Here is a 27,964-nt window from a genome sequence, read left to right as displayed (position 1 = left end):
CATACACTCTCTTCGTCTTTCCCGGCACCCTGCTTGATCGGAGTTGGTCGTAGAACAGCCCATCCGTCGCAATGGCCGCGGCAGGCCCAACGGCCGTCGAGGACCAGGGCAGGCTCCTGGAGGAAGCCTTGGGTGTTGTGCGCCAACAGTCCCAGCAGATGCGGCGATGTCTTGAAACTCCTGGGAAGCTCATGGATGCTCTTAAGTGCGGGTACGTTCACCAATTGCTGTCCCTATGCCCTGATGCTGACTGGATACGCCATTCAACAGTTCAACCTTGGTTTCTGAACTCCGGACACCAACCCTTGGACCCAAACAGTATTACGAATTGTACATGGCGGTCTTCGATGCGCTCAGGTATCTTTCTGAATATCTACGCGACTCTCACCCGGTCAATCACCTCGCAGACCTTTACGAACTTGTTCAGTATGCAGGCAACATAATACCAAGGTTATACCTAATGATAACGGTCGGGACGGTCTACATGGGCGTTGAGGATGCACCAGTCAAGGAGATCATGAAGGACATGATGGAGATGAGCCGCGGAGTCCAACATCCCATCCGAGGACTGTTCCTACGGTACTACCTCATGGGCCAAGCGAGAGATTATCTGCCCGCCGGCAAAGAGGAAGGGCCTCAGGGCAACCTCCAGGATTCGATCAACTTCATCCTGACCAATTTTGTGGAAATGAACAAACTGTGGGTCCGTTGGCAACACCAAGGCCATTCCAGAGAAAGGGAGCAGAGGACGCAAGAACGGAGAGAACTAGAACTCCTCGTTGGAAGCAATCTCGTCCGCTTGAGCCAACTTGTCGATCTAGAAACGTACAAGGCAACTATAATCTCTCCGCTGCTGGAACAGGTGGTGCAGTGTAGGGATGTGTTGGCGCAAGAGTATTTACTTGAAGGTATGCCGAGGGAGTTTGACAGTGGACACACAGACTAATCATGACTGTAGTGATCACCAAGGTCTTCCCCGACGAGTACCACCTGCACACCCTAGACCAAATGCTGTCGGCAATTGCCCGACTGAACCCACATGTCGATATGAAGAAGATTGTTATCGGCCTCATGGATCGCCTGTCAACTTATGCGCAAAGAGAGTCTGAAAGCTCGTCCGAAGAGGACAGACGAAAGGCGGAGGAAGAAGCGGCTATCCGTATGTTGGAGAAGATTGACCTGAATCAAGACGCGAAGCCAGCGCCAGCTGCCGAGCCAGCGTCTCCCAACACGAATGGCACCGAGCCAAAATCACCATCAGAGTCACACCCGGTTGAGTCTGAACCATCCACCCCTGCCACTCCGGCCACGAATGGGGACAAGACTGCAAATGGTGTTGGGGACGTGAGGTTATTCGAGATATTCTACGAACAAGTGGTAAGCCTTGTGAAGACCAGAAGCCTACCAATCCAGGATACGATGGCTCTCTTGACTTCCCTCGCCAACCTCGCTCTGTAAGTGACGCACTGTGTGCCGATTGATACCCTTGACTGACCATGCGAAGCAACATTTATCCGGACAGATTAGAGTATGTCGATCAAATTCTGGCATATGCTCGCGATAAGGCTGCCGAGTATGTCGATTCTGCTGATCTTCACTCCGCTGCTACACAAGCGAACATGCTCAACCTCCTGCTATCACCAATTCGGACCTACTTCTCACTCTTCACCGCGTTAACTCTGCCGAACTACCTCCCTCTATTCCAATCACAATCCTACGCCACCCGTCGTGCCGTTGCTGGTGAAGTAGCCAAAAATATTCTGCGCAGCCGGATCAAGATTACGACAACGCAGCATCTCGAAGGTGTTATGTCTTTGCTGAAAGTTATCATCAAGGAAGGAATCCAACAACCGGGAGGATACCCTGGGCTGAACCGACAGAGGGGAGGTGAATCCGACGAGACGGTCGAAGAGCAGGGATGGCTCGCACGGATCGTCCATTTCATCGCTGGTGCCGACAATGACACTCAATTGAAGTTGCTACAACAAACGAAGAAGGCATACGACGCTGGCAACGAACGAATCAAGTACACCATGCCAGCGATTATTACAGCCTCGATGAAGCTCGCGCGGAAACTGAAATCACGAGAACACTTTGATGACAACTGGCAGACCCAGTCCTCAACCTTGTATCGCTTCATGCATCAAACCCTGTCACAACTTTATACCCGGGTCAACCCAGGAGCCGCCGAACTATGTCTCCGTCTTTTTGTTGCTTGCGGTCAAATTGCCGATCAATGCGGATTTGAAGAGTTTGCGTATGAGTTCTTTGCCCAAGCTTTTACTGTCTATGAGGATAGCATAAGCGACTCGAGAGCTCAGTTCCAGGCAGTGTGCATCATTGCTGGCGCGTTACAAACAACTCGAGGCTTTGGAAAGGAGAATTATGACACACTCATCACAAAAGCAGCTCTTCACGGAAGCAAATTGTTGAAGAAACCGGATCAATGTCGGGCGGTTTATCTGGCCAGCCATCTCTGGTGGTGCGTTGAGATACCAGGCAAGGAGGAAGATCCAAAAGATGTAAGTCGACGTGCTGGGGATTTGTAGACGAGATACTAACAGCGAAACAGTTCTATCGTGACGGCAAGCGTGTCTTGGAATGCTTGCAGCGAGCACTTCGTGTTGCCGACGCCTGCATGGATGCTGCGGTATCGGTGGAGTTGTTTGTCGAGATTTTGAATAGATATGTCTACTATTTTGATCAACAGAACGAAACGGTGAGGATGACGATGTTTCTGTTTGACCTTCGTATGCTGATGACAGTTAGGTGACGACGAAATATTTGAACGGCTTGATTGAGCTCATTCACTCGAACCTATCGACCTCCAATGCAGAGGGCAATGCCCAGACTATGGAAAACCCCAAACGTCACTTTTTCCGAACGCTGGACTACATTAAATCGAGGGATTTTGAGGGGGTGGTTACCGAAGCGCGGCAGTAGGTTGAAGGATATGATCGACCTCTGTCAACGGCACGTCAAGGTTGTCATAGTGAGAGAGCAATTGTCGACGGACTTCTTTTAAGCGAAAAGTTTTCGGTGCACAGATGCTTGTCTAGAAATTGAGCAATGATGTTACATTTCTGACAGACAGCTTGTTAATAGTGTTTCCGACCAGCTAATCAATCTCAGAATGTGAACGGGTATAAGAAGAGGAAGATGGAATTATTTATCTCATCATCGTCTTATCCTTCAAAAGGTCGTCGCTTGCAACTTTTTCAGTCTTTGTCTTGACGTGTCCCTTGCAATCCCAGGTCAAATCCACCCCAGATGTGGTCCGTACCGATGTTTGAGACTCACGCCAGTCACGGTACCTCAGGTCGGTAGGTCAGGTACCTCAGGCGCGGTACTCACTCGTTCATCACGCTTCTTCTTTCATTCCGGATCATGTAAAAACGGTTTGGTTGATCACTTTTGACTCAAGTTCATATTATGGACCGACTCCCCCCCCCTTTTTTCCTCTCGGCACCTTTCTCACCAGGCCTCACTCACCAGCTAGGAGGAGCATGCCGACAAGAGACGACCGAACTTTCCGAAAGCGTTCTCTCCCTCGAGGCAAACAGACGAAACGGCGTCCGCAAAATGTCCCTCGAAAAGATCTCGAAACAAAATGCCCCGAGGCCGAAAGAAGACCCTCTCGTGTGGGGAGGAGTCAAGTTGGACGAACGAGGTCGTCGTCCGGCGGCATGAATGAGGCCGGGCCAAGCAAGCCGAGGACGTGTGTGTGGACAATCCTCATGCCAGGGGGCAGGCAGGGCGACGAGGACCACGAGGACGAGGGGGGAACGTGACGAAACGGACATCGAGATTGTGGACGTCCAGCCAGGTAGGTAGGTAGGTGGTTAGGTAGGTAGGTAGGCCACCTGTATCCACATGGACATGTTCAAACAGTACACACATACGTACGTGTGTATACATACATACATCTCTCTATCAGGTACAAAATGGACTGGACACTAGCGGGGTACTCGTGCTCCTGGCCACCGGATACCTTCTTACCTACCCGAGGTCTGCAACACGATACAATACACCCCGGCATATGGGGATCTGCTGGTACTGACTAACTACCTAACCTACATAGGCAGTACTCTGTTGATACCTACCTGATGTTTGAACCCCTTTCATTCATGTCTTGTTCTCGGTCATTCAACTTGAAACCCATCATCTCATTACTACTCCTACCGAGTACCTTCTCGTACAGGAACATTCGTTCCCTTCTTTTCCATGCGTACCCACGTACTCGAGATAGATATACCACCAAGGCATAACTTATATACACATAATCAATACTTCCACTGAACATAGTCACGAATTTTGCACATATAGCCCATTATGAACGACATCATCCATCGCCATTTGCTTGCCCATGGGTAACAATATGCTCGTAGCATTACCCATACTCTCCTGCTTGTGTGCCATAGCAGCATGGTACTTGAAGCCAAAATTCAAAAGCAGCGCACAAGCCAGACCAATGGCCACCACAAATGGTCCAATGGCATTGTCAAAATCCTTACCACTCCTCTCGGTGATCAACTTGCTTCGCCACATGTAAACGCCCCAGCCCCAGATGGCCGCAAAGACGGCAAAGCCAGTATACACCAGCGACAGGGCCCGGGCAATGTTGTTATTCACACCGGCAGCATTGTACAAGCCCATGGACAAGGTGGCCAGGAGGACCGCAATATGCTGCCATTTGATGAATGTACGCTGATTGGCGAGCCACACCTTAGCCTCGACTTTCAGTTCACCCTGATCCTTGATCCAGAATCCTGGCTCCTTGACTCCAGGTGGCAGTGGCGCATTCTCCCAGGGGTTTCGTTGGCGATGACGGCGAGCGTAACGTGAATTCGAGAAAGCAGGCAGAAATGATCGCAAGCCACCTTTGGACGCGGCTTTGCTATCACCCCGGACCCCGTCTTCATCAGAATCCCGATCCTCAGCTGTAGCGTCGAGGACAACGGAGTGTCTCAGCCTAGATTGAGATTGAACGGACTGTGAAAGGTGACCCGACAGTCTTCGGTCGGGGAGCTTGCCAGGCGACTTTCCAAGCGATCCGTTCTTCCCTTTAGGAGAGCTGGCGAGCTTGGAAGAGGCCAAAAAGCTTCCCACAGCCATTTCGTCCTCGGCTCGCTTTTGTTCACGTTCTTGTTCTTCTTGATAGGCTACAACAGGATCCCTTCGGATGTCCGTCTCAAGATCACTCAACCAGAACGGGAAGCTGTTGACGTAATCTTCAAAGAGTTGTGCGACACCATGCACAAACTTGGAGAATTTCTTCTCTTCCTTGACAAGATGGGAATTCATCAGATCGTGCAGCCAAGCATTGTTCCTAGTAAATTTGGAGTCTTTGACCTTGATCTCAAGGACAGCATGGGGGAAACGAGCGATTTCTCCCTTCTTGATAGCAGAGTATGGGTACTCCATGCCATCCTTGTCAATATCCGATCTATGCCAATCCTCCGGGTCGCGGCATGGTCGATCCTCGTCCAGGGCGTCCTCACGGATGAATACTAGATCCGTGTCCAGAGAAATTCTGATGCGGTCGTCACCTGGAATTTGGAAGGCTGTACGAGTATAACTTGCTCGCAAGACTGGTTCGAGGTTCTTCTCCTTGATAAAGGATTGAATCTCCTCGACGTTGGCTTTGAACTCTGCTACCTCCTGGTGATCAGGCCCAAGTCTTTCTTCAAACTTTTTGATCTGCTTTTCAAGCTTGTATTCACCCTTCAAGAACGGAGTGATATATTTCTCTTTGATAGGAACTCTAGTATCGCTGCTTTCTGTATCTTCGCCAACAGTCTTTTTCTCGAGGATGATCTCTGGCTTGTCGTTGAGAAGTCCCGTCCATCGAAGTCTCAACGAATCACCAGCGCTCGTAGCTCCAACCTTGCTATTGTACAGATCAAAGGCCGGGTTGTCAAAGTAGATGGACGTGAGAGTCGGGTCATTCTGTGCCGAGTCAACCACCTTGGAAGACTGCGGATTGTAGACAAGGACAGGGAGGCGACGTAAAATATGCGTCTTGACCTCGAGGATGTTGTCGGCATGGACCCAGTATTTGTGGGCGGTGTAGACATCTCTGGGTTGGACATCGGCGTCTTCCTCGTTGCCTGATGCTTCCTCTCCCAAAACCTGGCGGGCCCAGGAGTACATCGCAGAGAGACGGTACAGTAACGGAGAGTAGTCTTCCGAGTTGAACGGAGTCTGAGCGAGGCGGACCTGCAGGAGAGGCCGGACGCGATACTTGAGTCCTCTCTTTCTGTCGTGCTTTTTGGCCGCCTTCAGAAAACCGGTATAGTTTATTCGGCTGAACTTTCTAAGTTCGTTCAGCTCCTTCGAGATAGCGTCCAGCTCTTTCAACATGTCCTTGGCCACGGTCTTCAACTCTTCGTCTGACTTTCCTCCATCTTCCTCGTCCGAGCTAGGAACCTTTGCCTCGCAAGCGGCGGCTCGGTCGCGAATGGAGTTGAAGGTGTTGACCTGGTGCTGGTTGACCTTCTCCAGTTGTACCTCTGTCAATTCGTGGACGAAGTTCTCCTCATCTTGCTCGGTCCAGCTTTGCCCTCTGCCGGTACGAGCTCGGCCCTGAGGCGAGGCTTCGTCCTCACGCAGTAGTTTCTTTATCTTGTCATACTCGAGGTACTTGTCCCTCCACGGTGGGTAAATGGAGTTGGAGAGGGTTTGGCCGAAACGCATCGTCGACCAAGATAGAGAGTCTCTTCGCTCTGGTAGTCAACGTTCCAAGATTATGGCTTCACACCATACACTCGCCTGAATTAGATCTTGAAAAGGCACAGGATATGAATATCAGTATAAAAATTTAGTAAAACGAGAAGCTCCCATGTCGAGCTCCAAGCGACATGGTTTACAGTTTCCTTGTTCTGCGCATGTACTGTAGTTGCAGAGCGACGACCAGCAGCCAATAGAAGGGCAAAGTGCCTGACACGTGCATTCTCTGTCTTCATCGCCGGGCGGATGTTTTTCCGTTCCGCGGCGAGGCTGCGAGGCTGAAGATCTGATCTAACTCGATTAAGGGCTTACTCGATACTGCATATGTACTCCATACTCCGTCCATATCGGCCTCGGCACTTCAGATGTATCTCAGGTGCACCACCGCAAGGACAGTCCGCTGATCTTGCTGGCCTAGAAACATATTTAAAATGCCGGACGACTCCAAAGCCATCATCAAAGCTCTAGAGAGCGTTTTGGTTCAGCTCCACGAAAACCCGTACCCTCATGTCCCCAATCCAGAAGGATCTCAGAAACGAGCCAGCGTCGCAGCCATAATCCGCGTGCGCCCGGCCTTCGCCCCTGTCCCTCCGTCCAACGGCTCGATCATCGCAGTCGACCAGCCCGACTCCTCGCCGCCGTCGTCGATAGAAGAGTTCTTCTCGCAAGACTGGGTGCAAGATGGCGATCCTGAACTTTTGTTCATCAAACGCGCCGGTCGTGCAGGCGACAAGTGGTCGGGACACACGGCGCTCCCCGGCGGCAAGCGAGACCCTGAGGACGCAGACGACCTTGCGGCGGCGATACGAGAGACGAGAGAAGAGATCGGACTGGACCTGGAGACGGCGCATTGTCTGCATGCAGGGAACCTTCCGGAGCGACTGGTATCGTCGTCCTGGGGCAAGGAAGTCCTGATGGTCCTGTGCCCCTACATATTCTTGTTGACGGGCAAGACGGTACCTGCGATCCAACCCCAGCCGACTGAGGTGGCGTCGGTACACTGGGTTCCTCTACGCGCCTTGTTATCCCCGACCCTGCGAACACGAGAATCCGTCGACATATCGAGCCGGATGGCGAAGCACGTCGGGCCGCTCGGCCATAAACTCATCCGCTGGACCATGGGGAAGATGTTGTTCAGTGCCGTCAGACTGCTCCCAACGGAGTCCGTCTACGCCAGCTCGATACCGGGCTTCATTCCCACGGAGGGCGGCGACCACATATCCACTGTTTCGGGCTGGGCACAGGCACCGTTCGGCGTGCCGTCGTCCTCGCAGTCATTGAGCTACCAACAACCCATTCTCCTATGGGGACTGACCCTCGGTGTCCTTGCCGACTTTCTCGACATGCTCCCTCCGTATAATGCAGTCAAACTGTGGAAATACCCTACTTTCACTGTGCCCGATCTTCGTCTCATTGTCTGGATCCTGACACGTTCTTTCCGGAAGCACTCGGCAGAGATGTTTTCCTCGGGTTCGTGGCCCGGCCAAAGACGTCGACCGAGTCAGACGGCCATCGACGCAACCACAGAGGCACTTGCAGTTCCCACCTCCGGGCCTGTGAATGTCACCGAGGCACCACAGCTGGGGCTGAGGAAACCCCGACCTTCCTTCGACAAGAACCGCGTGGGCATCGGCGGATTGGGCGTAGGTAAGGATCCTCAGCACGCTGTAGGCAAGCTGTTACACGGTTATTACGAGCGTGTAAATGTTGCCATTGCCATCTTCCTGGCCTATCGCACCCTGACCACGGCGGGACTGGTGTATTGTGCCTACAGATTTTGGAAGAGACGAAGAGCTGCGAATCTTTGATGTGCATGAGCATGGGAAAGACGCAGGGAGTTCCTGAGCGTAACAAGGGTTTCTAGAGTGCTTGAGCATGGTTTCACAAGTCAGAGACTTTTTTGGTCGACCGTTGCGCATGACAGTGACGGCAGATTATATCGTGGCTGGGTGTTGCCGGGTGTTCTCCTTGAGAACACCACTAGTCCTCGTTTATCGGGTAGACTTGTTACTTTATGGTTACGAATAATATCGTGTGTCTCTCGGACACGTTTCACCTGGGAGCCTAAAACCGTTACGAAAAGTGGCAGGTAATTCACGATGACAAAAGTCTCGACACCATGCCAGGATATCTAATGAGCACGTATACCACGTATACATGGGCCGCAGGCAAGTAACGAGCCCTCACGGTTTTGAATGACTATAGATTGATCTACCGCGATAGTACGTACGGCCTAGCAATATCCTGAACCATTGGAGATCCTGTAAAACGTATTTCAGACGGCAGCGCCGAGGTGAAACTTGGGCGCAATTATCGATTGAAGGACTTGAGTCGTCAGTACACCTTGGATACCCCGACAGAGTTGTGTGTCGATCCAAGTCCGAGTAGAGTACTCCATGATAAATACCTCGAGTGCAGGTAGTGTATCGATGCAAGTCTACCCTACACACCTATCTAGATCGTCTGCACCACTCAGAACCGTAGGATCTCTCTTCTCGAAGTCAAGTCACGCCCAGGTCATCTCAAACTTGTACTTGGACTCGTAACCAGTGATGTACCCGAGGCAGGTATGTGACACGATGATATCGACTCTCGACCCAACGAGGAGAGAGTACTCTCTGTCTTCATACATGGTTGGTTTCCTTCGTCCTCGTCAGGTGAGTTCATCAAGCCTCAAGCCTTTTTTAAATTGTCGCAGACTGACGTCGAGCCTTGGAGGAAAGAGAAAAGAAAAACCATGCCCATTCTCTCCGAGGAAGGGTGGCTTGTCTCGGCTCTCTGTCGTTCTCGACTGGGCCTGTACTCGATTCCTCGACAGCTCGTAGACTCGTGCCTTTATGGTCTGTCTGGTGAGTGGTCTGGCCAAAGACGCCCAGTGAAAAAAGAACGTCACAAAAGAGGGAGCGTTCTGTCCAGCGTAGCCCCTGTCTGAAGGAAGACAACCACTCACTCAAAACCCCAACGATCCACAAAACGCATGATTCATTGACTCCGGACCCGCCACCTCTGAACCCTCTTGGTATGCATGCCAAAAAGCCTTTGCCCGTGAGCTATGTGACATTGACCTTGACCAGACGAGTCTTCTCTTCCTTTGGCACTTGAGTTCTCGACCGTCGTAGGACCCCGGTGCCCGAGCATAGGAAATGACATCAACATTCAAAAGGTGGTGGAGGAGGAGGAGCATGTGGAGAGTGGACAGTGGTCATTCAAGTCTCTGTTCCCATTCTTAAAATCTCGATCAATCACCGACCCGGAATTGCTGCGGCGACTCGGTAAAGTCAGGTTCACTTTTCCTGATGGTCAATGACGCCCTCCTCAAGCCCAGCAAGAATGTCCAGCTGATACAAAGGAAAGAAATGTCCAAAATGGAAGAAAGAAGGAAGGGCAATCACATGTCATGTCTGTGATGGACGCGTCCATGCATACATACCTCCCGATACGAGTAGCAGTGTCCACCCAGGTACGTACCTCGGTAACCTCAAGGTTACGTAGACGCAATGTAAAACATTTCTGTTTCTCGCCCAGGGTACCTAGATAGGTAGGTAGTTAGGTAGGTATGGAGGTAGGGGAATTGACTGAACCTTGTCAAGCAACATCTCAGGCTCTGAGTATGGGATTGGGCAGGGTTGGACTAAAAATCTGGAGGTGTGAAGAACAGTTATCACAATTCCAGACAGAAGATACCATACGGGTAAAACCCCTGAAAGTTCCAGCTTTCAATTTCCCAAAACGCCCACCTTCCAGCGCGTGATGTACTTCGTCAAAGAGGCGTTTGACCTCATTGCACCGGCGAGAAAACAAAGAAGAAAGGATCTCTCTTGAGCCACGAGATGGACCGACGAACAACAAAACATGAGACGCGTCGCCCGGCAGGGGGGGGAGCAACTTGTTCGCCTGCCGTTTTTGACACCGCGCGCAGAGGGTTTTTCATCGAGGCGACGAAGCGGTACAAGGGCACGCACGGTAGCCCGTGTACGATACGAGGACACAGAACATTCCGTCCCTGTCACGGACCGAAACAAAAAGGGGGACTCTGTGCCTCGTAATCGAAAAAGTCAATATCCCTAGCAATGTATCAGAAGAAGACGTGGGCTTGTGACACGACACGTTTGGTAGCAGGGAGACGGAATCGATAAAGTTTCCAACTTGCAAGGCGTGACCACTACAAGATGTCAGGACCCTTTTCTCAAAGACGCACAGACCGAACCTTGCAAGCATGGAGCTAGTTTAACTGTGCGACTCGGGCTATGCGGAGCAGCGAGGACGAAGTCGAGACTTGGATCGTAGAAGATGCAAGGGGGGAATCGCCGTAGAGGGGCCCATGGTATTGTCAATTTGCCATGGAAGGAAGAAGGAAACCTTTTCCGCGTCCATCATTGACCAATGATCAGAACTCAAGCGAGATTGGGTTTGGAGTCTAGAGTGTCGATCCGGATCCGGGGCACGATCATACATACGTCTTGCCCAATACTCGTACAAGGTACATGACCTTTGGTGACATGTTCACGACCCTGATGGGCTAACTTGACAGCCCTGGCTCAAAACCTTATCCCCAAGTTCAGAAGCTGCCGGGATGGAGCTGTGCAGGACCGTTTTGGGCCATCGATGTACTGTAAGATGACATGGAGTGGTTACACAGCACGTTCCAATGCAGTAAGGGATGGCCCAATGAGCTCAGGTGAATTACGTCGTGGAACTACATTCCGGTGACTGATTCCAAGTTTTCCTTCCCATGTTCTGCCTGGATGGACGTGTGACCCTGAGGACCAAGACGTGGACTTCTTGGCCCATGGGGTGTCGGTGTGATTGAGTGTGACCAGGGAGAGGCCGAAACGTTGAGGCTTTGGTAGGTTGAGACTGGCCAGTTCTCACGAGTCATGACAGGAGTCATCGGCGCAACTCAGGACCAACTCGGGACTTATCAAGAACCAAAGGAGCGAAGCCTGTGCATGATCGTCCAGAGGCCTTGCCATTTTCAGGACCCGGCCTTCGGATTCCGCTTGCATGGGAATGGTATGCACAGCGTAAGCCCTAGAAGGCCGGAGCGTGAAAGTCAAATACTTTCCGCGGGGCCTTACAGGGGGGAGAGAGCTTGTTGTCGTTGCCGCCTGTCAGCGGGATGTGTCTGCATTTCATGTGAAAATTGGGAATGGTCGTATCAATCAATGCACGCTCCTCGTAACCCTCGGTTCGTGTTTGTGAAAGGAGCACCTATGGCTAGTCTCCATGACTGGACAAGGGTCGTTAAAAAAGTCGCGAATGCATGGTCCAGAAACTGCGGTCGTGCAAAGTGTGCAGAATGGGTAAGAATGGGTATACATCAGCAACAAACTAGACCATAGGGCTTTCTTCGTCTTCTTTGATGGCGGTCGGCCCAGGTGAATAGATGCTGACGCGCAGGAAAAAATAAGCGGAGGTGCTGGGGGTTGGAAGATCAAGCCGCGATTCCTCCCATGCTCTGATTGCTCCAACTAGAGCTCAGGGTTACAGTCGCAGAATTCTTTTTAGGATTGAGCTCCGGAATGGACCACATTGGAAATAGCCTCCGTAGGTGATGGGGTATTGGTGATACCATGGGAAGCATTTGTAGCTGGACTGGACAGTGACGGTGGGATTGGTATGCTCCAAAGATTTCCATTGATTCAAGGACGCTTACTTTCCTTTCACCCCGAGTTCTGCATGACCCGGGCCCAAATGAGACGTATTGCCTTTGTGGTCTCGCGAGGACTCAGGAGCACAGGCCGTGGCGAGAAAGGTCGCGCTCGTAACGGTTGTCACACATCGTTTAAGGACTCAGAGGGCTCTGCATGGGTCGACTACCATGAGCGGGGGATCGGAGATTTTGAGGCACAGTTGGTCGGACAAGGTTGTTGTACAACTGTGACAGAGCACGGAAAGCCGTGCATGCACGAGTCGCACCCGATTAGTTCCCTCTGGCCTCATCAACTATCAAATGAGGTGCTCCTTGGGTACGAGGAGAAAAATATGATCCCTCCATCGGGAGATCAGGAGGCTTTGTCTTGTCACTAATCATATCGCAAGGAGGTTTTCCTCCTTCAGATGCCGCTGGAGAAGAGCTAGGTAGGTAGGGAATATGAAACTGGCCAACAGCAGAGGCAGAAAAGCCAGGGGATCTTCAAGGACTTGTCAAGCCATCGTTCCTTTTCTTTACAGCAGCTTGGAAGTTGGCGTATTGCGTTGATCTTTCTTGTAGCGAGAGCCCGCATGTTGTCCGTTAGCTGATCTCTGTGCGAGATCGTCCGCATCATACTGTACAGTATCGTGACTCTGAGTACGTACAATCTTGAGAACGCGACCTTACAGTTACTGCCAGATTAAAGCATTTGTGGGGTTCTTGCGAAACGCCCATCGCACTGTAGCGGCGACCCTTAAAGGACGTCAGGCCCAGGGGGGTCGACAGTCTCAATAATCTGGGTAAGGTTAAGGCCCGCGCCGTCTCAAGCTTCCAGGGGAGATACTTACTGTACATATGTACGAGTATGAGGACAAATCAAGCCGTAGGCTGGAGCAAACACAGCAGAGAGCGCGACCCAGTGGTCTCCACAGCAGGAGGAATGTTTCCACCGCCTAAAGGCATCCTCTGCATTAATCTCTCATAGGGAAGAATGCGCAATGATGCCGTCGATGACGAAGACCTCTTCAGCGCAATCCGAATCCTAGCCCGTGTCTTGACGCGCTCCGAGGTCAGTCTAGTGTCTAGACAGGAACCCGTTCGGCTCTCGAAGGCCTCCATACCCCTGCCTTGGTGGAGAGGGCGGTCAATTCTTGCTCATCACGTTCCGCGGATGATTGACAACTGTACTGCCCGATCTGCATCCATTGATCCATCAACCCGCCTACTGAGACACTCACACTATTTCTCGTGCGTGCGGAGCATTGCACTGCCGGTGCCGTACCTAATGGCAATGGCAATGGCAATGGCAAGGGCAAGAATGCCTCGTCGGCCGGCTTTTGTAGATTACGTACGTTCTATCGTGTCCTTGAATGTGTGTAGGATGAACACCTCATGGCCACCGACCGCTGCGTTGAGCATGGCTTGCAAGGCCCCAAGGCAACGGCCATCAACAGACTCAGTGAGCAGAGTCAACTCCATCATGTTCAGCTGTATTTGGCGACTTCAGAGGCTTGCTACACTCCGCATCTGGCAGGAGCTAGCGCCGGTCACAACATAAGGAATAGCGAGCCATGCGGCGTTCAAGAAACGGGTGCCGTCCTCGACACATCCATGAAGCCGGTTATTGGAAGAGCGAGGTGTGCGGAGTGGCCGGCAGAAACTTGATTCGTCCAATATGTTGATGCACAAGTGCAAAGAATGCCACAGTGTACTATAGAACATCTTATCGCATGGCAGGGAGGATTCACGTTTTGACGGACGCCAGCCACGCCTCCTAACCAGAAATACCAGGCTCCCAGCATCGTGTGGGATCCCTAGAATGGACTCGGTACAGTATATCCAGCACATTTTCTGCGGAACGTGCCACCATCGAAGCTTCTCGCAGGAAAGATGAATCAACCCTGCTGCGACTGTTTTCACATCTGGAAGTGAGTGTGAGATGCCATCCGCCCGCATGGCTGACCATCCAAAATCTGGATGCTTGTGTGACAGTGTCAGTTCCACCAGGGCACCGAAAACGAAATCGGTACGAATACGCCTGTTCCAGGATCGAAGTTCACTCCGGATGGGTCCCACTTGGTGATGCTGTCTGTGAGATAACAAGCAAGCGTCCAATGTGAGAGTCTCTACAATTTCAACGGCGCATGCGCCTTTGCATGGCGAATATCCAAAGCCGGCGCAAGTGTGGCCCTGGGGCTAATCAAAGGCCGAGGATGGCACCACTATCCCCCGGGTTGTCACATTAACCTCTGCCCATTCTCGGAATCGATTCAGCCGGCCCTGCATTTACCGTCCAGTGGCCCCCCTGGATCGCCACTATGATCCATTGTTGATCCTCAACTAACTTAGATGCTCTCACTGAGCAATTGCCCTAACAGGCACTGATAGCTCTCAGACACCTCGATGCGACTTGAGGTCATCTGATCCGAAGCCACCAGCCGCCATGTTACCGCCAGTGTCTTGCCGCTTACTCCTCCCGCATGGCTATACGAGCTGTCAGCCTGTCCAGTCACACACGAGGGGTGTGAAGTGGGCTTGCTGAGATGCCGACGTTTGGCCTCCAACTTGCGTTCATCATGACTCGTTGTGACATGTGGCCGAAGCCGCCACGAGAGTTGTTTAGCCTAGAGTTCGCTTCGGGCAGGAAAGTGGGTGCGGCTGGAGTCTTTGAGGGGTGGGGACGAAGACAGCTGAGGCCACAAGACTCAAGGTCTTGGGCCGGCAACAGCTCCGAGCAATATACTACTGTAAGTACGAGTACTCGTCTCCTTCGCATCGTGCAATGTCGGACTGGCACAAAAGGCACCATGCAGCTCGCTCCTGGGATGGAGGATCAGCAACGGAAAGGGGAGTGCTGGGGCCCCGTCGAGCCTAGCGGGCATGGAGTGGACAACGAGGCTACCTTTCCTGTCCACCCCTCCCTTGAAGTGATGGAGACTACTGCACGCAAGCGACATTGCCCTCCCATGGCATGACCGAGTTTGCGAGGATGAGAATTTTTGTCACTCTTCACGCAGCCAAGTAGATGGGGCGACCATCCACCACCGTAAGCCACTGAAGGGTCATGTGAGGGAGCCGTTCTGCATAGGCTGTCAAGCGACGTAGGACAGCAGCGGCTCAATCGAGATTCCTAGAATACGATGTATACGAGGCTCAAAAAACACGCCAGGGCCAGGGATCGCCTTGTGTGATGGGTCGTCAAGGAGAATCTGGGGGAGACCTTTAATTTTGCAAGTAAGGAGGACCCTCGCCTGTTTTCGGCCTCAGAGGTTGACTTTTTTTCGCGCCGTCCCTGCCGCCAGAGGAAGCGGAACACGGGTGCCGTGTAGTTAGGGGAAGACTAAGAGCCGGCCGGAGTATCACGAACCCCGTCCGGCTGGAGTCGTGTTAGTACAAGTACTGTAGGTGGAGGAGGGACTCCAGTCTCGGCAAGGATGAAGCCAGTACAGGCCCGTTGGATGAGCAATTACAGCCGAGGTGGTGCTGAGGTGCGGCGAGCTATGGGCTTCTCTGACATTTCTACCGACCTGGACGAGGCTAATGCATGGCAAGCATGGTGGGCGGCGTCTCGTCTGTCTCAGGTCGATCGATGTCAGCTTCGTGGGCGACAATCCTCTCATAATCACCACCACCACCATCACCAACACTGGTTTGCTGTCTCCTTTGTGCTGCTTGAGACGGGGAGGAGTGGTGGCGTCCCTCCGTGGCCCCTTTGAGGACTCGTTTTACGTGAGCCTAGCGAGTCCCATGGTTGCGACATGGCATGGACCATTCAGGCTTCACCTGCTAGGCGAGGGCGGACGCCACGGAGTCACTCAGATGCATTGGTGCCCTTGGTGCTGGCTCGTCCCGACAATCAACCTGGAGACAAGCAACCGACGGTCGTCGCCGTCGGTTACTCAAACACTGCTCCGTACAATATCATGGATGGCTCAAGCGGATTGCCCATAGATTGGCAATAGCTTGTCGCGTGGACGAGTCGGGTATGGCCATGTGCTTTGGACAGCTCTCTAAGTTAACTTAGTTCCACGTCCTCGTAGTGTCAGCCGCTGGACCAGTCGAGGCCTGGCAGAGAGTCGCCTACCCCGGTGCGTATCATCCGCCGCAGTACAGTAGTTAGTTGGTGACTTGGCCCGTGAGCTAGTGGTCCGGGTTTTGTACGGGCTTCTGGGCCATGGGCCATGCATGGCACGGATCGTTGGCAAGCAATCCTCCGTACGCGGTCCATGTTGAGCATCTCGATTTGGGAGATAGCGGGAGGACAAGGTTGGCACGAAAACTCAGCCTGTCTCCGTGGCTCCGAGCGGGAAGAGGCGTGTGGCTGGGGGCCCTCGCTACGAAGGGGGTACTCCTACAGGGGAGGAAACGGGAAACATGTATCATTGTGCCACCTAGGCAGCAGAAAGACTCCATACTGTTCGGGTACCAGAAGGCTCCTCGTCATTCGAAACGCCGGCCGACGGTGTCTCGCATACAGAGTACCGAGCACGGAGGATCGACTGATATTGCCATGCATAAAGACGGTACTCGCACATGCAAAAGAAGCTGAGGTGGATGGCAAAGGGAGTTCGGACGCATTCACCATTTGTGAACGACTAATAAACTGCACAAAGAGGGAGGGGATGAGAGAGAGCGTGCGAGCTCCCTCGCCATGCTCCACGTCTCTGAGGAATGGGGGCTTTGGCAGCATCGTGGGCGTCCTCCACCCAATGTGGAAATCCCAGCACCGCTCGTTACCCCTTGGCTTCACTCAAATCTCCCTCTCTTCGCTGCAGGACTGTGGACTGTTGTCACTGGTGGTCTGTACCTGGGAATCAGTGCGATTCACCTCGTGTAACACCCGCACAGAGTCTAGCCACTAGCACCTCGCGGATCTAGCAAAAGCAACGGTGACCCCGGGGGAGCCAGCCAGCATATCGTTGACCAGCGATCGGTGATGGCCCACGGGCGCCTCCGTACAGTAGTTCGTTGCCGTGGCCCCTCGCTCGAAGTCCTGTAGCAGTGGGCTCCACTATCGCCCGCATACAGCGCAGTACTTACTCTCGCACACCCTCTCCGCCCTGGTGGTGATTCATAACAAGACAAGTGAGAGAATCGTGTGGCCAGAGCCAAACTCTTGCTCGTGTCTATTTCCAGCCTATGGTCTGCCAGACGGCGGTGGTCATTGGTGAGGGCGGCCGCTTTCGAGTCTCTCCACATGCTCTCTTCCCGCGGCCTGAACCCTGGTCTGGGACATCATCCCTGCAAGCGATCGACCAGGGTCAGGCAATGGCATGCGTTACTCCGTATGGCAGTCCGGAATCATGCGACTGAGGGACTCCACGAGGCCGCCATCCCTCGTCGAACCCATGTTGCCTCTGGATCCGTCCGCGGCGCCATCGCCTGCTTTCTTCCTGGAAAGCTGCGTGCCTTTGCCCACCTTTTTGGCGAGAGAGGCGAGAGAGGGCTCACTCCAAGAAATTTCTCTAGCTACATTCTTACTCGATCAGCTAATTATGTGCAGTTAGTTGCTCAGACAAAAAGACCGCCCATATACGAGGAGAGGGCAGGCACTCGTCTGTTTCCTCTGCTTATACTCTTTCCGTCCCGCACTAGAGGTCACCTCACACCTTTGCTCCTCACGGTGTCTGTCTTCACAACCTCATCGCTTCGCGACCTGAGTGCCGCTCGACGACTCGAAGGCCTGGCCCTTCTATTCGGAGCACAACGTCCGTCGAGGTCGTGTGCGGTCAATCATCCACACTTCCTCTATCTGACAGCTTTGGTCATTCGACGCTCGGTGGGCTGTCACAGCACATGCACGCTGGAGCATGTAATTTTATGAAAGACGCAACCCCTGGTGGTCGACTCTGCATTTCTCCAACACACTCGCCATACGACATCGACAGCTAGACGTCTGCTGTACCACCGACAAGAGTGACACTCGTTTTGTGCACCAAAGCTCGGTGTCGTTCAGGACAGAGTGACACGCTGGGACGGTCTGGTGGCAATGCTCTCCACTTCTCGGCCAGAGAGCAACGACCATCTCCTAAAGTGATATTGGTGTCGAAGAAGGGAACAAGCGCGTTCGGTGTCGCGGGTTCAGGCCATTTCTTCTGGCCTCTTGACTCTACACCATTGGACGCCAGTGCCTGAGTAAGTATTCCATACTCCCAAACCTGGGGACCTCACGATCCTAATGCACGGCCAGGACCTGCTGTCCGTACTCAAGAACCGCAACGAGTCCATGGCAACGAGTGTCGTACTACCTTCAGACCTGCGGAGTAGGCGGTGGCACGAAACTCAACTACTGACCCAAGCTTGTCCTACCTCGTCGTTATCGTCCAGCCCTACGGTCAACTTGACATCGAGAGTACCACCCATGGCAACGGGTAACGCTCCGTCGCATAAGCCTCGCCTTCCGTCTTTTGGAGACTTTCTCTCCGGTGCATCTCACAGCAATCTCGGGCCTTCACAGGCATCTCAGCATCAGCCGAGCAGAGACAGAGCCCCTCCGGCTAGCGCCACCGGACTCCAACACATTGCTAACTTCAACACCTATAACCCCAGCTCGGAGAGGAATCCAGTGCAGACCCCTAGGCCTGGGTCCTATCACCAGCCGCATCAAGGAAACAGGCCCGATGCAAACCACGTATCATATTGGGGTTATCCACAATCTCCAGCGCACGACAGCCGCATACCTTTCCCCTCAGGTGCTGGATCACCGGGCCCCGCAATCGACCACGGCTACCGCAGGAAGGTTTTGAGGGAGGAGGTCATTCCTGGCAAGGGGCCGTGCTACATCTACGATGACGGCACGTTTTGTCAAAAGGTCATCAACGGCGACTCGGTCAATCCGAAATGGGGCACCACCAAAGCGGGCAAGCCTCGAAAACGGCTGGGCCAGGCGTGCAATTCCTGCAGAGAGAAGAAGATAAAGTGCGACCCCAGCATACCCAAGTGCGCACAGTGCCAGAAGTTTGGCCGCGAATGCATATTTGATCCGACGTGAGTGAGCCCTTACGGACCAAGCAATATGCGGGGTGTTATAGTTGTATGCTAATTCATTCTTTGACAAGCAGGGCACGAACATCCTCTTCGAGACAAGCCGGAACCGGTTCGAATTCCTCGAGCTATTCCCCTTCTCGTTCGTCGCCGGCGGACCTACAGCAAGACACGCAATCGATCCGGAGGGAATCAAACGCATCGACGGACTGGCCTGCTGGCCAGCACGAGCACGGTGGGCTGAAGAGTCTGCGCCGGTCCTCGATGGCACTCGAGAGCCTCTTGTCCCCTGCCACTGAAGAAGACGGAGTGGCAGCTGACGACGATGCATCGGAGATTCTGCGCCCGGCCAAACGGGCCCGCATCTCGACCACGTCGCCTCAGTCCGGCCCCGAATCCGAGGGCATGAGCATGGGGACGTTGATGAGTACAATCCTGTCACCGACCACCCCTTCGGGATTCTCGAGCATTACGGACCCTTCTGACATCGACCGCGACCTGACCTTGTACTATGTAGGTAAGTACTTTGCCCATGTCGACAGTGCCACGTACGGCACGCTACCCTCGAGAGCGGTGACGCGCTGGATCAAAGAGTGCCTTCGCAAGTCCGGTGCGGACCGGATGCTGCTCTACGCCATGATGGCCATGGGATCTGTGTTTGCGCGGCGTTCCGATTCCGAATCCCATCGTACCCTGTTTGCCGGGATCGCCGAGGAAGCATCCAGAAACTATGCCGACGAGCTCACGCTGCAGCTGCTCCAGACACGGCTCATCCTGGCGCTCTTGGCCTTTTCGCAGGGCCAATACAACAAAGCGTGGGACCTGTGCGGGTCGGCGCTCCGGATTGCCTTCGGCCTGAAATACAACACGGAGGTCGGGGTGCGCGCCATCATGGAGACGGGCACGACCGACTTTGGACTCGACTACGACACGCTGGTGGAATGCAGAAGACGCACATTCTGGTCGGCGTACGTCATGGATTGCTTCAACGGCTGCTGCTCGGCCACGGTGGCGTCTCTGTTCCGCTCGCAATGCCACATACGGCTGCCGTGCGGACGTGCGGCGTACGAGAACGGGGTGATCCAGTCGACGCCTTTTGAGCTCGGCATGAACCTGTACGCCGGGGCGGGCGCCGCGTCTCGAGTCGGACTGCTGGGATACCTGGTGGAGATCGCCACCATCTTCCGCGACGTGGTGGACAAGGCCAGCCGGCTCAGTCCCGCGGCGGCGACGGCCGAGATATACGCGGTGGAAATCGATCAGTTTTACAAGCGCACGCAGGCGCGGCTGACGGCGTGGGAACGGCAACTCGACACCGCAATGTCCCATGGCGGCGACGACGAGGAGCTTGACTCGGTCAGCGGCCTGCACATCATGTACCACTACACGGCCATCACACTGCACCGGTACGTGTACCACGCTGCGCTCGACGGGCCGTCGATTAGCGAGCGCATCACGGCGTGCTACGAGCACGCGGAGCGCATGCTGGGCACGGTGCAGCGGCTCAGCAACCACGAGGAGCGTCGCGAGCGCGACCCGGACCCGCTGTTGTTCCGTTTCGCCACGACGAGTCCGTTCAACGGCTTCGCCATCACGGCGGCCCTGGACGTCATCACCGCCGCTGGCACGCTGTCGGACCTGATGGACTCGCAGAGCAGGACCATGTCGCTGATGTCGAGTGGCCTGGAGGCCCTCGAAGGGCTGGTCGGCTTCTGGCACAGCGCGCGCCGTCAGCGCGAGATGATCAAGAAACGCCTTGGCACCTTGATGTCGGCGGCGACCAAGATGGCTTCCGACACTTCGGGCGCGTATTACTTTGGCGAGTCCATGGAGAGCCCGTTCCGACCTGAACAGGACGTCATGTACGGAGTGGGGCGTGAGCGGTATTTCCAGGCCTGGGGGTGGTCCGGGAGGTTTAATGAAGGTGATTTTCATCGGTTGGACCTGCCTCTGCAGTCTGGTGGGAGAAGCGTAAACAGTGCGCAATGAGACACAAGGCAAGGAAAGGAAAAGGAGGCAAAAAGAAGCATCTACAGAGAAAGAAGCATCCTCGAGAAAGGAGGAGAAAGCCCCAGGAGACACGAAACGATCACCACGGGAGGATATCACGAATGAGACGTCCAGGTCAGGTCAGGTCACGTATGTGATGGAGAATTGAAATGGGCCTTGACTCTGGAGGATGATGATTATGACCATTGTTGTTGCTGTTGTTGTTAATGCTGATGTTGATGTTGGTAATTTCTGGTTTGTTCCGTGGGACAACTTCTTTTATCATCGGTCAGGGAAGGTCTTTTGAGTGATTCTGTCTTGGATTTGGGAAAAGGGGCACATATTATACGATACCCCAGAGTTTAGGTACCCACCACGCAAGGTATACGTTTACCTCGGGTACCAGTACGCAGCACGGCATAGCACAGCATGGGACTCAAGAGGGCGGCCAAAAGAAAGCGATATCGTTTAGGGAGGCCAGACATGATTCAGGTTAATTAATGGTTGGGAAAGATGAAATTGTATCTGGTTTGATGTGTAGGAAAGATACTTGATCTTTTCTTCCGTCCAAAGCAAATGAGCGTGATTACCTGACTAGAATCAGAGAGTATTGAGACACCTATATACACCCCTCCTTACCTTGGCTAGTACCTAGATACCTAACGTAGGTATGGTAGTTGATAGCTGGTACGGCAGAGTGGTGTGCAGAGTGGTGGGTGACTGATCATGTGCTCTGTAGAGGGTACTGTGTAGGTTAGGTACAGTAGGTACCTTACGGGAGTCAGGGGAGAACGGCACGGATACACAGCCTTGTCTCTGTTTGTCCCCTGCTTCGCAATATGCAGCGAACTACAGACTTACTACAGTACAATACCCATCCACCTACATAGGTTCCACCCGGTACTCTTACGATATGTACCTAAACATAAATGTTTAGCTGGGATGGTGGGGGGGTGCAAATGGCGGCTGAATGGCTCTTGCAACCGCCCTCCCCCCAACCAAAACAGCCCCCGAGACTCACCGATCAGTGATCACTCCCGAGATTCCGTGCTTCGGCTGCTATTTGGGCACTACCTTGGCTATCATAAGCACTGAGAGAGGGGGGGGGGAGGAGGTGGTGGTGGTGGAGGGGCTCACTAACTAGTTAGTTAAAAGAAACTACAGTAGTTTGGCACGCCGAGACACCGGCACGTTTAACTGACAAACTACTCAGTTAGCCTTACAAGAAACCTACAGTAGGGGACTCCGTAGTTGTCTTAAAATTGCTTGCACGGACCAAGACATGTACTATACTCGATTCTATTTAGGTACCGATCTCGGTGCATGGTGTCCCCCGAACTCCAGGCATCATCCTTGAAGGGTGGGACAAGTGCAGCGTGCCTGGTACAATAGCTATTGCCCTAATCTGGACGATAAGTTAGAAAGCGGCCGTCGATGAAGACCGCGTGGGATGTCGGCGTGGGTTTGGATCTGTCCGGCACTTGAACAAGGCAATCTTTCTTAAGTTAGGGGCCCCTATCGACCACCTATTGTTGTACGGTACAAGCTGCAAGGACTCCGTACCTACAGCACCTATGTACGGAGTAGGTTGAGCACTTTAATACCTAATGCGAGTACTGCAGACATCTACTGTGCATGCAATACAATAGCTTAGAGTCCCTATTGTACAATACTGTACTAAGTACGGAGTACACAATAGTACAGGGATACCTTAGGTACCTAACTAACCACCGGCTCGGAACTACCCTTTTCCGATCGCCCCTCCTCATACTGTATGAGTCTGAGGTATAACAGATACATATGCTCACTTTCTGCGTCTCTTCATCCTTTCTTGCAACCCAACTCACTCATCATCATCGTCCTCCTCCACGAGGACCCCCACAGCCACGATCCCTCGATCGTAACCATATGGATGTCTTTGATGATTTCTTATCCTCGGCAATGACCAACTCCCTACGAACTGAGTGTCGGTGATCTTGCGATGCTCGAAAAGGTGAATCAACCACCGTGACGTATATGGGGAGACGGTGGGTTTGATTGTGTTGCGAGGACCAAGGTCATCATCGCCTCGTTTGCGAGGAATCCGTTGCACCTGCTCATACCTCATCTCATGTCGTGCCATACGAGTATGCCCTCGTCTCCCGTTGGCGATCAGGGTCTCTGCCACATCGGCTCTCCCTTCCGTGTGCCAGAGCCAATACTCTTGTCATCTGTCGTGGCAACACCTCGTCACCTTGCAGCTTTTCCTCAATCACGTCGTCTTCATCATTCTATTTATCAGTGGCTGTGACCGCTCGCGCCTTTTTCCAAGCTGTCATCATGATTGATTGAGTATAATATCTCGACAAGAGACCATTTGAAGTTCTATCGAAAATAAAGTCTGCCTCCTCGATTTTCATGAAATCTTTTGGTCAAGACATCACACTGTTCTTCTTCATCACATCAACAACATGAATCTCTGGACAAATGAACCCGACCAATGCAAGCACCTCGCTAAGCCGTCCATTCCCCAATTCGTTGTCTCATGGTAAGTGGGTGCTGTCTTCTTCTGTCCGAGGAGATCAACCAGATTGACCATGACTATAGCTCGTTGATGGGATGGTTACTGATCTGTTACCTCCCACAATGGGCTCGTATAGTCTCTCGCAAGTCAGCAGAAGGTTTATCAACCTACTACATCCTCCTCGGCTCCCTTTCAGGTGTTTGTGCAGTGGGCAACATTATGATGCTGCCGTCCAGTGCCGTTGAACTGGGCTGTTGCAGGACCAACACGCGCTTTGCCTGCATCAGTGGCCTTCTCGGGATGCTTCAAGTCATTTTCGGCATTGCCTGTTTCTGGATCGTGTAAGAATATTCCTACCTATGGCAGCCTCGCCTGTCACCTGTACTTTACACCTGCACTTCTTCACCCCATTTACTGACAAGCGCTTGGACAGCCTCTTCATGTATGTTTACTACTCAGAGGAAGAGGCTGATGCGGAAAAACATGGCCGTCGAGCGTCAATCTCTGGCCCAGATCGCACATTCCGCCGAGCAAAACGAGCCATCCGAGTTCTCATCGCTGCATGCAGCTTCGCCATGTCGATTCTCTTGATCTCGGCGATCATCTTGCACCGCTTCCCGTGGGTGGCACAGACGTGGGCTAACATCTTGGGGATTGCCGTGGCTTGCTTTGCATGTGTTCAGTGGGTACCACAAGTCAGAACGACGTGGCATCTTGGACATCTCGGAAGTCTCAGCCCGACGTCTCTCTGTCTGATGGCCCCGGTATGTGACACGAATCCTTGAAATCCAACCTGGACTGACACTTGGACAGTACACGTGGATCTTTGGCATCAACATGATGATTCGAGTCGGGCAAAAAGACTGGAGCGCCTGGATTGTATATGTTCTGGTGGGAACTATGCAGGTGGTTCTCATCGTCATGGCCATTTGTTTCGCCATCAGAGATCGAAACTTGGCCAAGGAGGGTAAACAGCACTGCTCCGTGCCTCCTGAGTTTGAAGGTTGGAACACTGTGTCGACCTGGACATCCCGTTCTCGTCAAACATCGATACTATCGCATAGGGCATCGAATGTCGGCCCTGACGAACGCAGCCCTCTCATTCGAAGTCAACTCAGTCCCCGCGAGGTTTCACACAAGCAAGCCAACCATCATTCCTAGCACCATGATGGTCGGGATAACGACTCGGTGAAGAGCTTCAAATCAGACATAATGTGAGGTTGATGAATCAGGACGGTAGATTGTGGCAATTGTGGTAATTGCGGCTGCTGCTGCTGCTGCTTTTATTGTATAGATCTGGGAAGAAGCTGCCAGTGACTACAAGGTGGTGCGAGAGATACCTGATATATCAGATGTAACGTGTGGTGGTGGAATGTACCCGTACGTCAATATCTGTTACACTGCACTTCATGGACGCGCTACACCCTCCGTAGAGTTAAGAACCATCAAGGCTTCCATGCCCATTGATTCGTTATTCAGTCAGTCCGTCCTCATCTACTCGATAGCAGAACTCGTGCGCCCTTTGACTTGGGTGCCCCGATGTCGCGGTAAATGAGAGCTACCTTCCTCATCGGGAATAGTTAGTTAGAAGCCTATAAGGATAGACACCCGACGCCCATAAGCAGCCCCAGATATTACCCGTTGATGCCTAAATTTTAGGGGGTCTTGTAGGCCTCGCCCCCGGTACTGTAGGCACCTACTGTAAGGGTAGTTGACTAGAACTTACTTATCCCGTCTCCATGCAAGGTCGCTTAGCCCTGTGTTTTTCTCGTTTTATCCTTCCTTCGCCTGGCTTAAGCACTCAGTCAAATACTGGACGGTGGTTGTGGTGGTATAGGAAATTGTCTCCGCCACGTTTAGATCCCCCGGGCGCCTAACTTAGCACCTAAAGAAACTACTTAGGGGCTCCTAGGATGCCTGGATGGCGTCGTTATAGGCGACATTAAACCTAGTAAATCGCTCCATTTTGCCATTCACCCGATGTCGCGTGCCGAATTGCCGCAACCGCTGACAGATGGACCAATGACGTAAGTTAGTACTGAATGGAGAAATCGCTCAACCGCCTCAAAGTCCTCCGAACGGGCCTCTTGTTTTTCATCGTGTCCAATACATTATTTTGACTCATCACTGACTGTCTCTGGGGCTACGACGGGTATCTATCTATACCCAGCTCGATGGCCTTGTCTTGCCTCTCGGACGTCTTCGAGGCTGGTTCAACCAGGGGATGTTCCAGCCATCATATATACCTGGTATCGAAACACCACCATGGCACCGTCCAACTCGGTCGAACTCGGCGAGCAGAGGTCCCCTGTGGGCGGCGAAACTGGCACGAGTAGAGACTACAATGACGACGAGACTGTCGCAGTTGACGATCTGGAAATCAGTGCCCTTCCACCCTCTATGAGATTGTCCAACGGAGGCAAAGCACGAGTCATCGCGGGCAATGCTCTTCTTCAACTTCCTATATGGGGTGAGTGTGTGTTTTTTTTTGGACCACGACTCGACGAAAGAAGACGACGACGACAACGACCTCGGTCTCCCCATCGATACACTCCTTTAGTGTGCCGTATGTATGTGAATTGACTCTTTTCCGCCCCAGGCTTCCCCATGACCTACGGTCTCTTTCAGGACTTTTACACCTCCAGCTGGCCTCTTTCCGGCTCACCCTCAGGGACGGGCGTCATCGGCACGACGTCGAACGGTATCATCTACCTCTGCATGCCGTTCCTGTTCGCGGCCCTCAGTCAACGCTGGGCGCACTTGCGGCGCAGGGTGTCATACCTGGGCATCGCGCTCGCGACACTCAGCTTCATCTTGTCGTCGGTCAGCACGCGGTCGTGGCACCTGGTAGCCACGCAGGGGGTGCTCGCGGCGCTCGGGTCGGCGCTGCTCTACAGTCCCACGACGCTCTCGCTGGGTGAGAGCTTCACCATCGACAGCCGGGCGCTCGCGTACGGGGTGATCTACTCGTCCAAGAACATCGTGGGCTCGACGTGTCCGTTCCTCCTGCGTGGTCTGCTCGACGCCTACGGCTTCCGCAACACGATGCGCATCTGGACCGCCATCGTCACCTTCACGAGCGTGGCCGCAATGCTTCTGCTTCCCCAAGACACCCTTTCCACCCAGCCCGCCGTGCCCATCGGCCATCGTCATCATCACACAACTCGGAGCAGTCATTCTGCCACTACTACGGCCGGTACTACCACTACAACCTCTTTCAACTCGGAACACCAACACCACCAACAACAACAAGAAGCAGAAGAAGAAGAGGAGGAGACGTCTCGTCCTCGCGCATCGCACGCCCCACGTCCACCGCGTCGCACGTCATGGCACTTTCTCTCATACCGCACGTTCCACATCTACATCGTCGCCACGATGCTGCAGTCGTCGGGCTACGGCATCCCGCAGACGTACGTCAACAGCTACGCGCACTCGGAGGCGCGGCTCTCGGCGACGTCGGCCACGCTGCTGCTCACGCTGTTCAACGTGCCGGGCATCCTCTCGAGCGCCTTCTTCGGCTGGCTGAGCGACAACCGCTTCCGCCCGCTGTCGGCCACCGCCACCACCGCCCTCTCGAGCGTCACGTCGGCCCTCTCCGTGTGGCTGCTCTGGGGCCTCGCCCCGGCCCGCGGCCGCGGCGGCGGCGGCTCCAACATGGCCATCCTGTCCCTGTTCAGCGTCGTCTTCGGCTTCTTCGCCAGCGGCTACAGCTCGACCTTTGGCGGCGTGTGCAAGCAGCTCGAGCGCGAGGCCGCCGAGCGCAACCAGGCCCTCGACTCCGGCGTGGTGTTCGGCATGCTCAACGGCGCCCGCGGCGTCGGCTACGTCGTCGGCGGCGTCGCGGGCGTGAGCCTGTTGAGCGTCGGGGAGAAGGCCTTGGACGGCGGCGGCGGTGGACTCTCGGGTGGCCGTGCGGCCTACGGGACGGAGTACGGCCCTCTCATCGTCTTCACGGGCCTCACCATCATCTTCGGAGGGTGGAGCGTTGCCTGGAAAATCTTCAACCGGAGGGTCTTCAACTTGATGTTCAAATGCTTCAAGAGCTAGCTGGGTACCTGGATACCTAGTAACTAGTCAGTCAAACTGTCCCCCTCGCGAATCAGTTATAACGTAACATGACATGT

The 27,964-nt window shown here is 53.5% G+C and overlaps 6 protein-coding genes across 6 annotated transcripts; 5 read left to right on the top strand and 1 right to left on the bottom strand.

The window, feature by feature from the left end:
• Positions 1 to 71: 71 nt before the first annotated feature.
• PV08_09468 (uncharacterized protein) lies at positions 72 to 2,943 on the top strand (the record flags this gene model as incomplete). Its single annotated transcript, XM_016383785.1, has 6 exons — positions 72 to 211; positions 271 to 908; positions 959 to 1,454; positions 1,505 to 2,522; positions 2,573 to 2,719; positions 2,770 to 2,943. 6 exons carry the CDS (start codon positions 72 to 74, stop codon positions 2,941 to 2,943), a joined length of 2,613 nt encoding a protein of 870 aa, XP_016232408.1.
• A 1,362-nt stretch (positions 2,944 to 4,305) lies between these two features.
• PV08_09467 (uncharacterized protein) lies at positions 4,306 to 6,696 on the bottom strand (the record flags this gene model as incomplete). The annotated part of the gene is made up of 1 exon (XM_016383784.1): positions 4,306 to 6,696. The coding sequence occupies one exon, from the start codon at positions 6,694 to 6,696 to the stop codon at positions 4,306 to 4,308; it is 2,391 nt and encodes a 796-aa protein (XP_016232407.1).
• Positions 6,697 to 7,160: 464 nt separating this feature from the next.
• On the top strand, positions 7,161 to 8,537 carry PV08_09466 (uncharacterized protein; the record flags this gene model as incomplete). Its single annotated transcript, XM_016383783.1, has 1 exon — positions 7,161 to 8,537. One exon carries the CDS (start codon positions 7,161 to 7,163, stop codon positions 8,535 to 8,537), a length of 1,377 nt encoding a protein of 458 aa, XP_016232406.1.
• A 10,188-nt stretch (positions 8,538 to 18,725) lies between these two features.
• PV08_09465 (uncharacterized protein) lies at positions 18,726 to 21,337 on the top strand (the record flags this gene model as incomplete). The annotated part of the gene is made up of 2 exons (XM_016383782.1): positions 18,726 to 19,351; positions 19,426 to 21,337. The coding sequence occupies 2 exons, from the start codon at positions 18,726 to 18,728 to the stop codon at positions 21,335 to 21,337; spliced, it is 2,538 nt and encodes an 845-aa protein (XP_016232405.1).
• A 2,450-nt stretch (positions 21,338 to 23,787) lies between these two features.
• On the top strand, positions 23,788 to 25,001 carry PV08_09464 (uncharacterized protein; the record flags this gene model as incomplete). The annotated part of the gene is made up of 4 exons (XM_016383781.1): positions 23,788 to 23,864; positions 23,924 to 24,181; positions 24,274 to 24,604; positions 24,654 to 25,001. The coding sequence occupies 4 exons, from the start codon at positions 23,788 to 23,790 to the stop codon at positions 24,999 to 25,001; spliced, it is 1,014 nt and encodes a 337-aa protein (XP_016232404.1).
• A 1,104-nt stretch (positions 25,002 to 26,105) lies between these two features.
• On the top strand, positions 26,106 to 27,887 carry PV08_09463 (uncharacterized protein; the record flags this gene model as incomplete). The annotated part of the gene is made up of 2 exons (XM_016383780.1): positions 26,106 to 26,310; positions 26,440 to 27,887. 2 exons carry the CDS (start codon positions 26,106 to 26,108, stop codon positions 27,885 to 27,887), a joined length of 1,653 nt encoding a protein of 550 aa, XP_016232403.1.
• Positions 27,888 to 27,964: the final 77 nt, after the last annotated feature.

Source organism: Exophiala spinifera, assembly GCF_000836115.1.
Source record: "Exophiala spinifera strain CBS 89968 unplaced genomic scaffold supercont1.7, whole genome shotgun sequence".
Taxonomy (NCBI): Eukaryota; Fungi; Ascomycota; class Eurotiomycetes; order Chaetothyriales; family Herpotrichiellaceae; genus Exophiala; species Exophiala spinifera.
The sequence above is the reverse complement of the archived record's forward strand: the minus strand, read 5'-3'. Positions and strand labels throughout refer to the sequence as shown.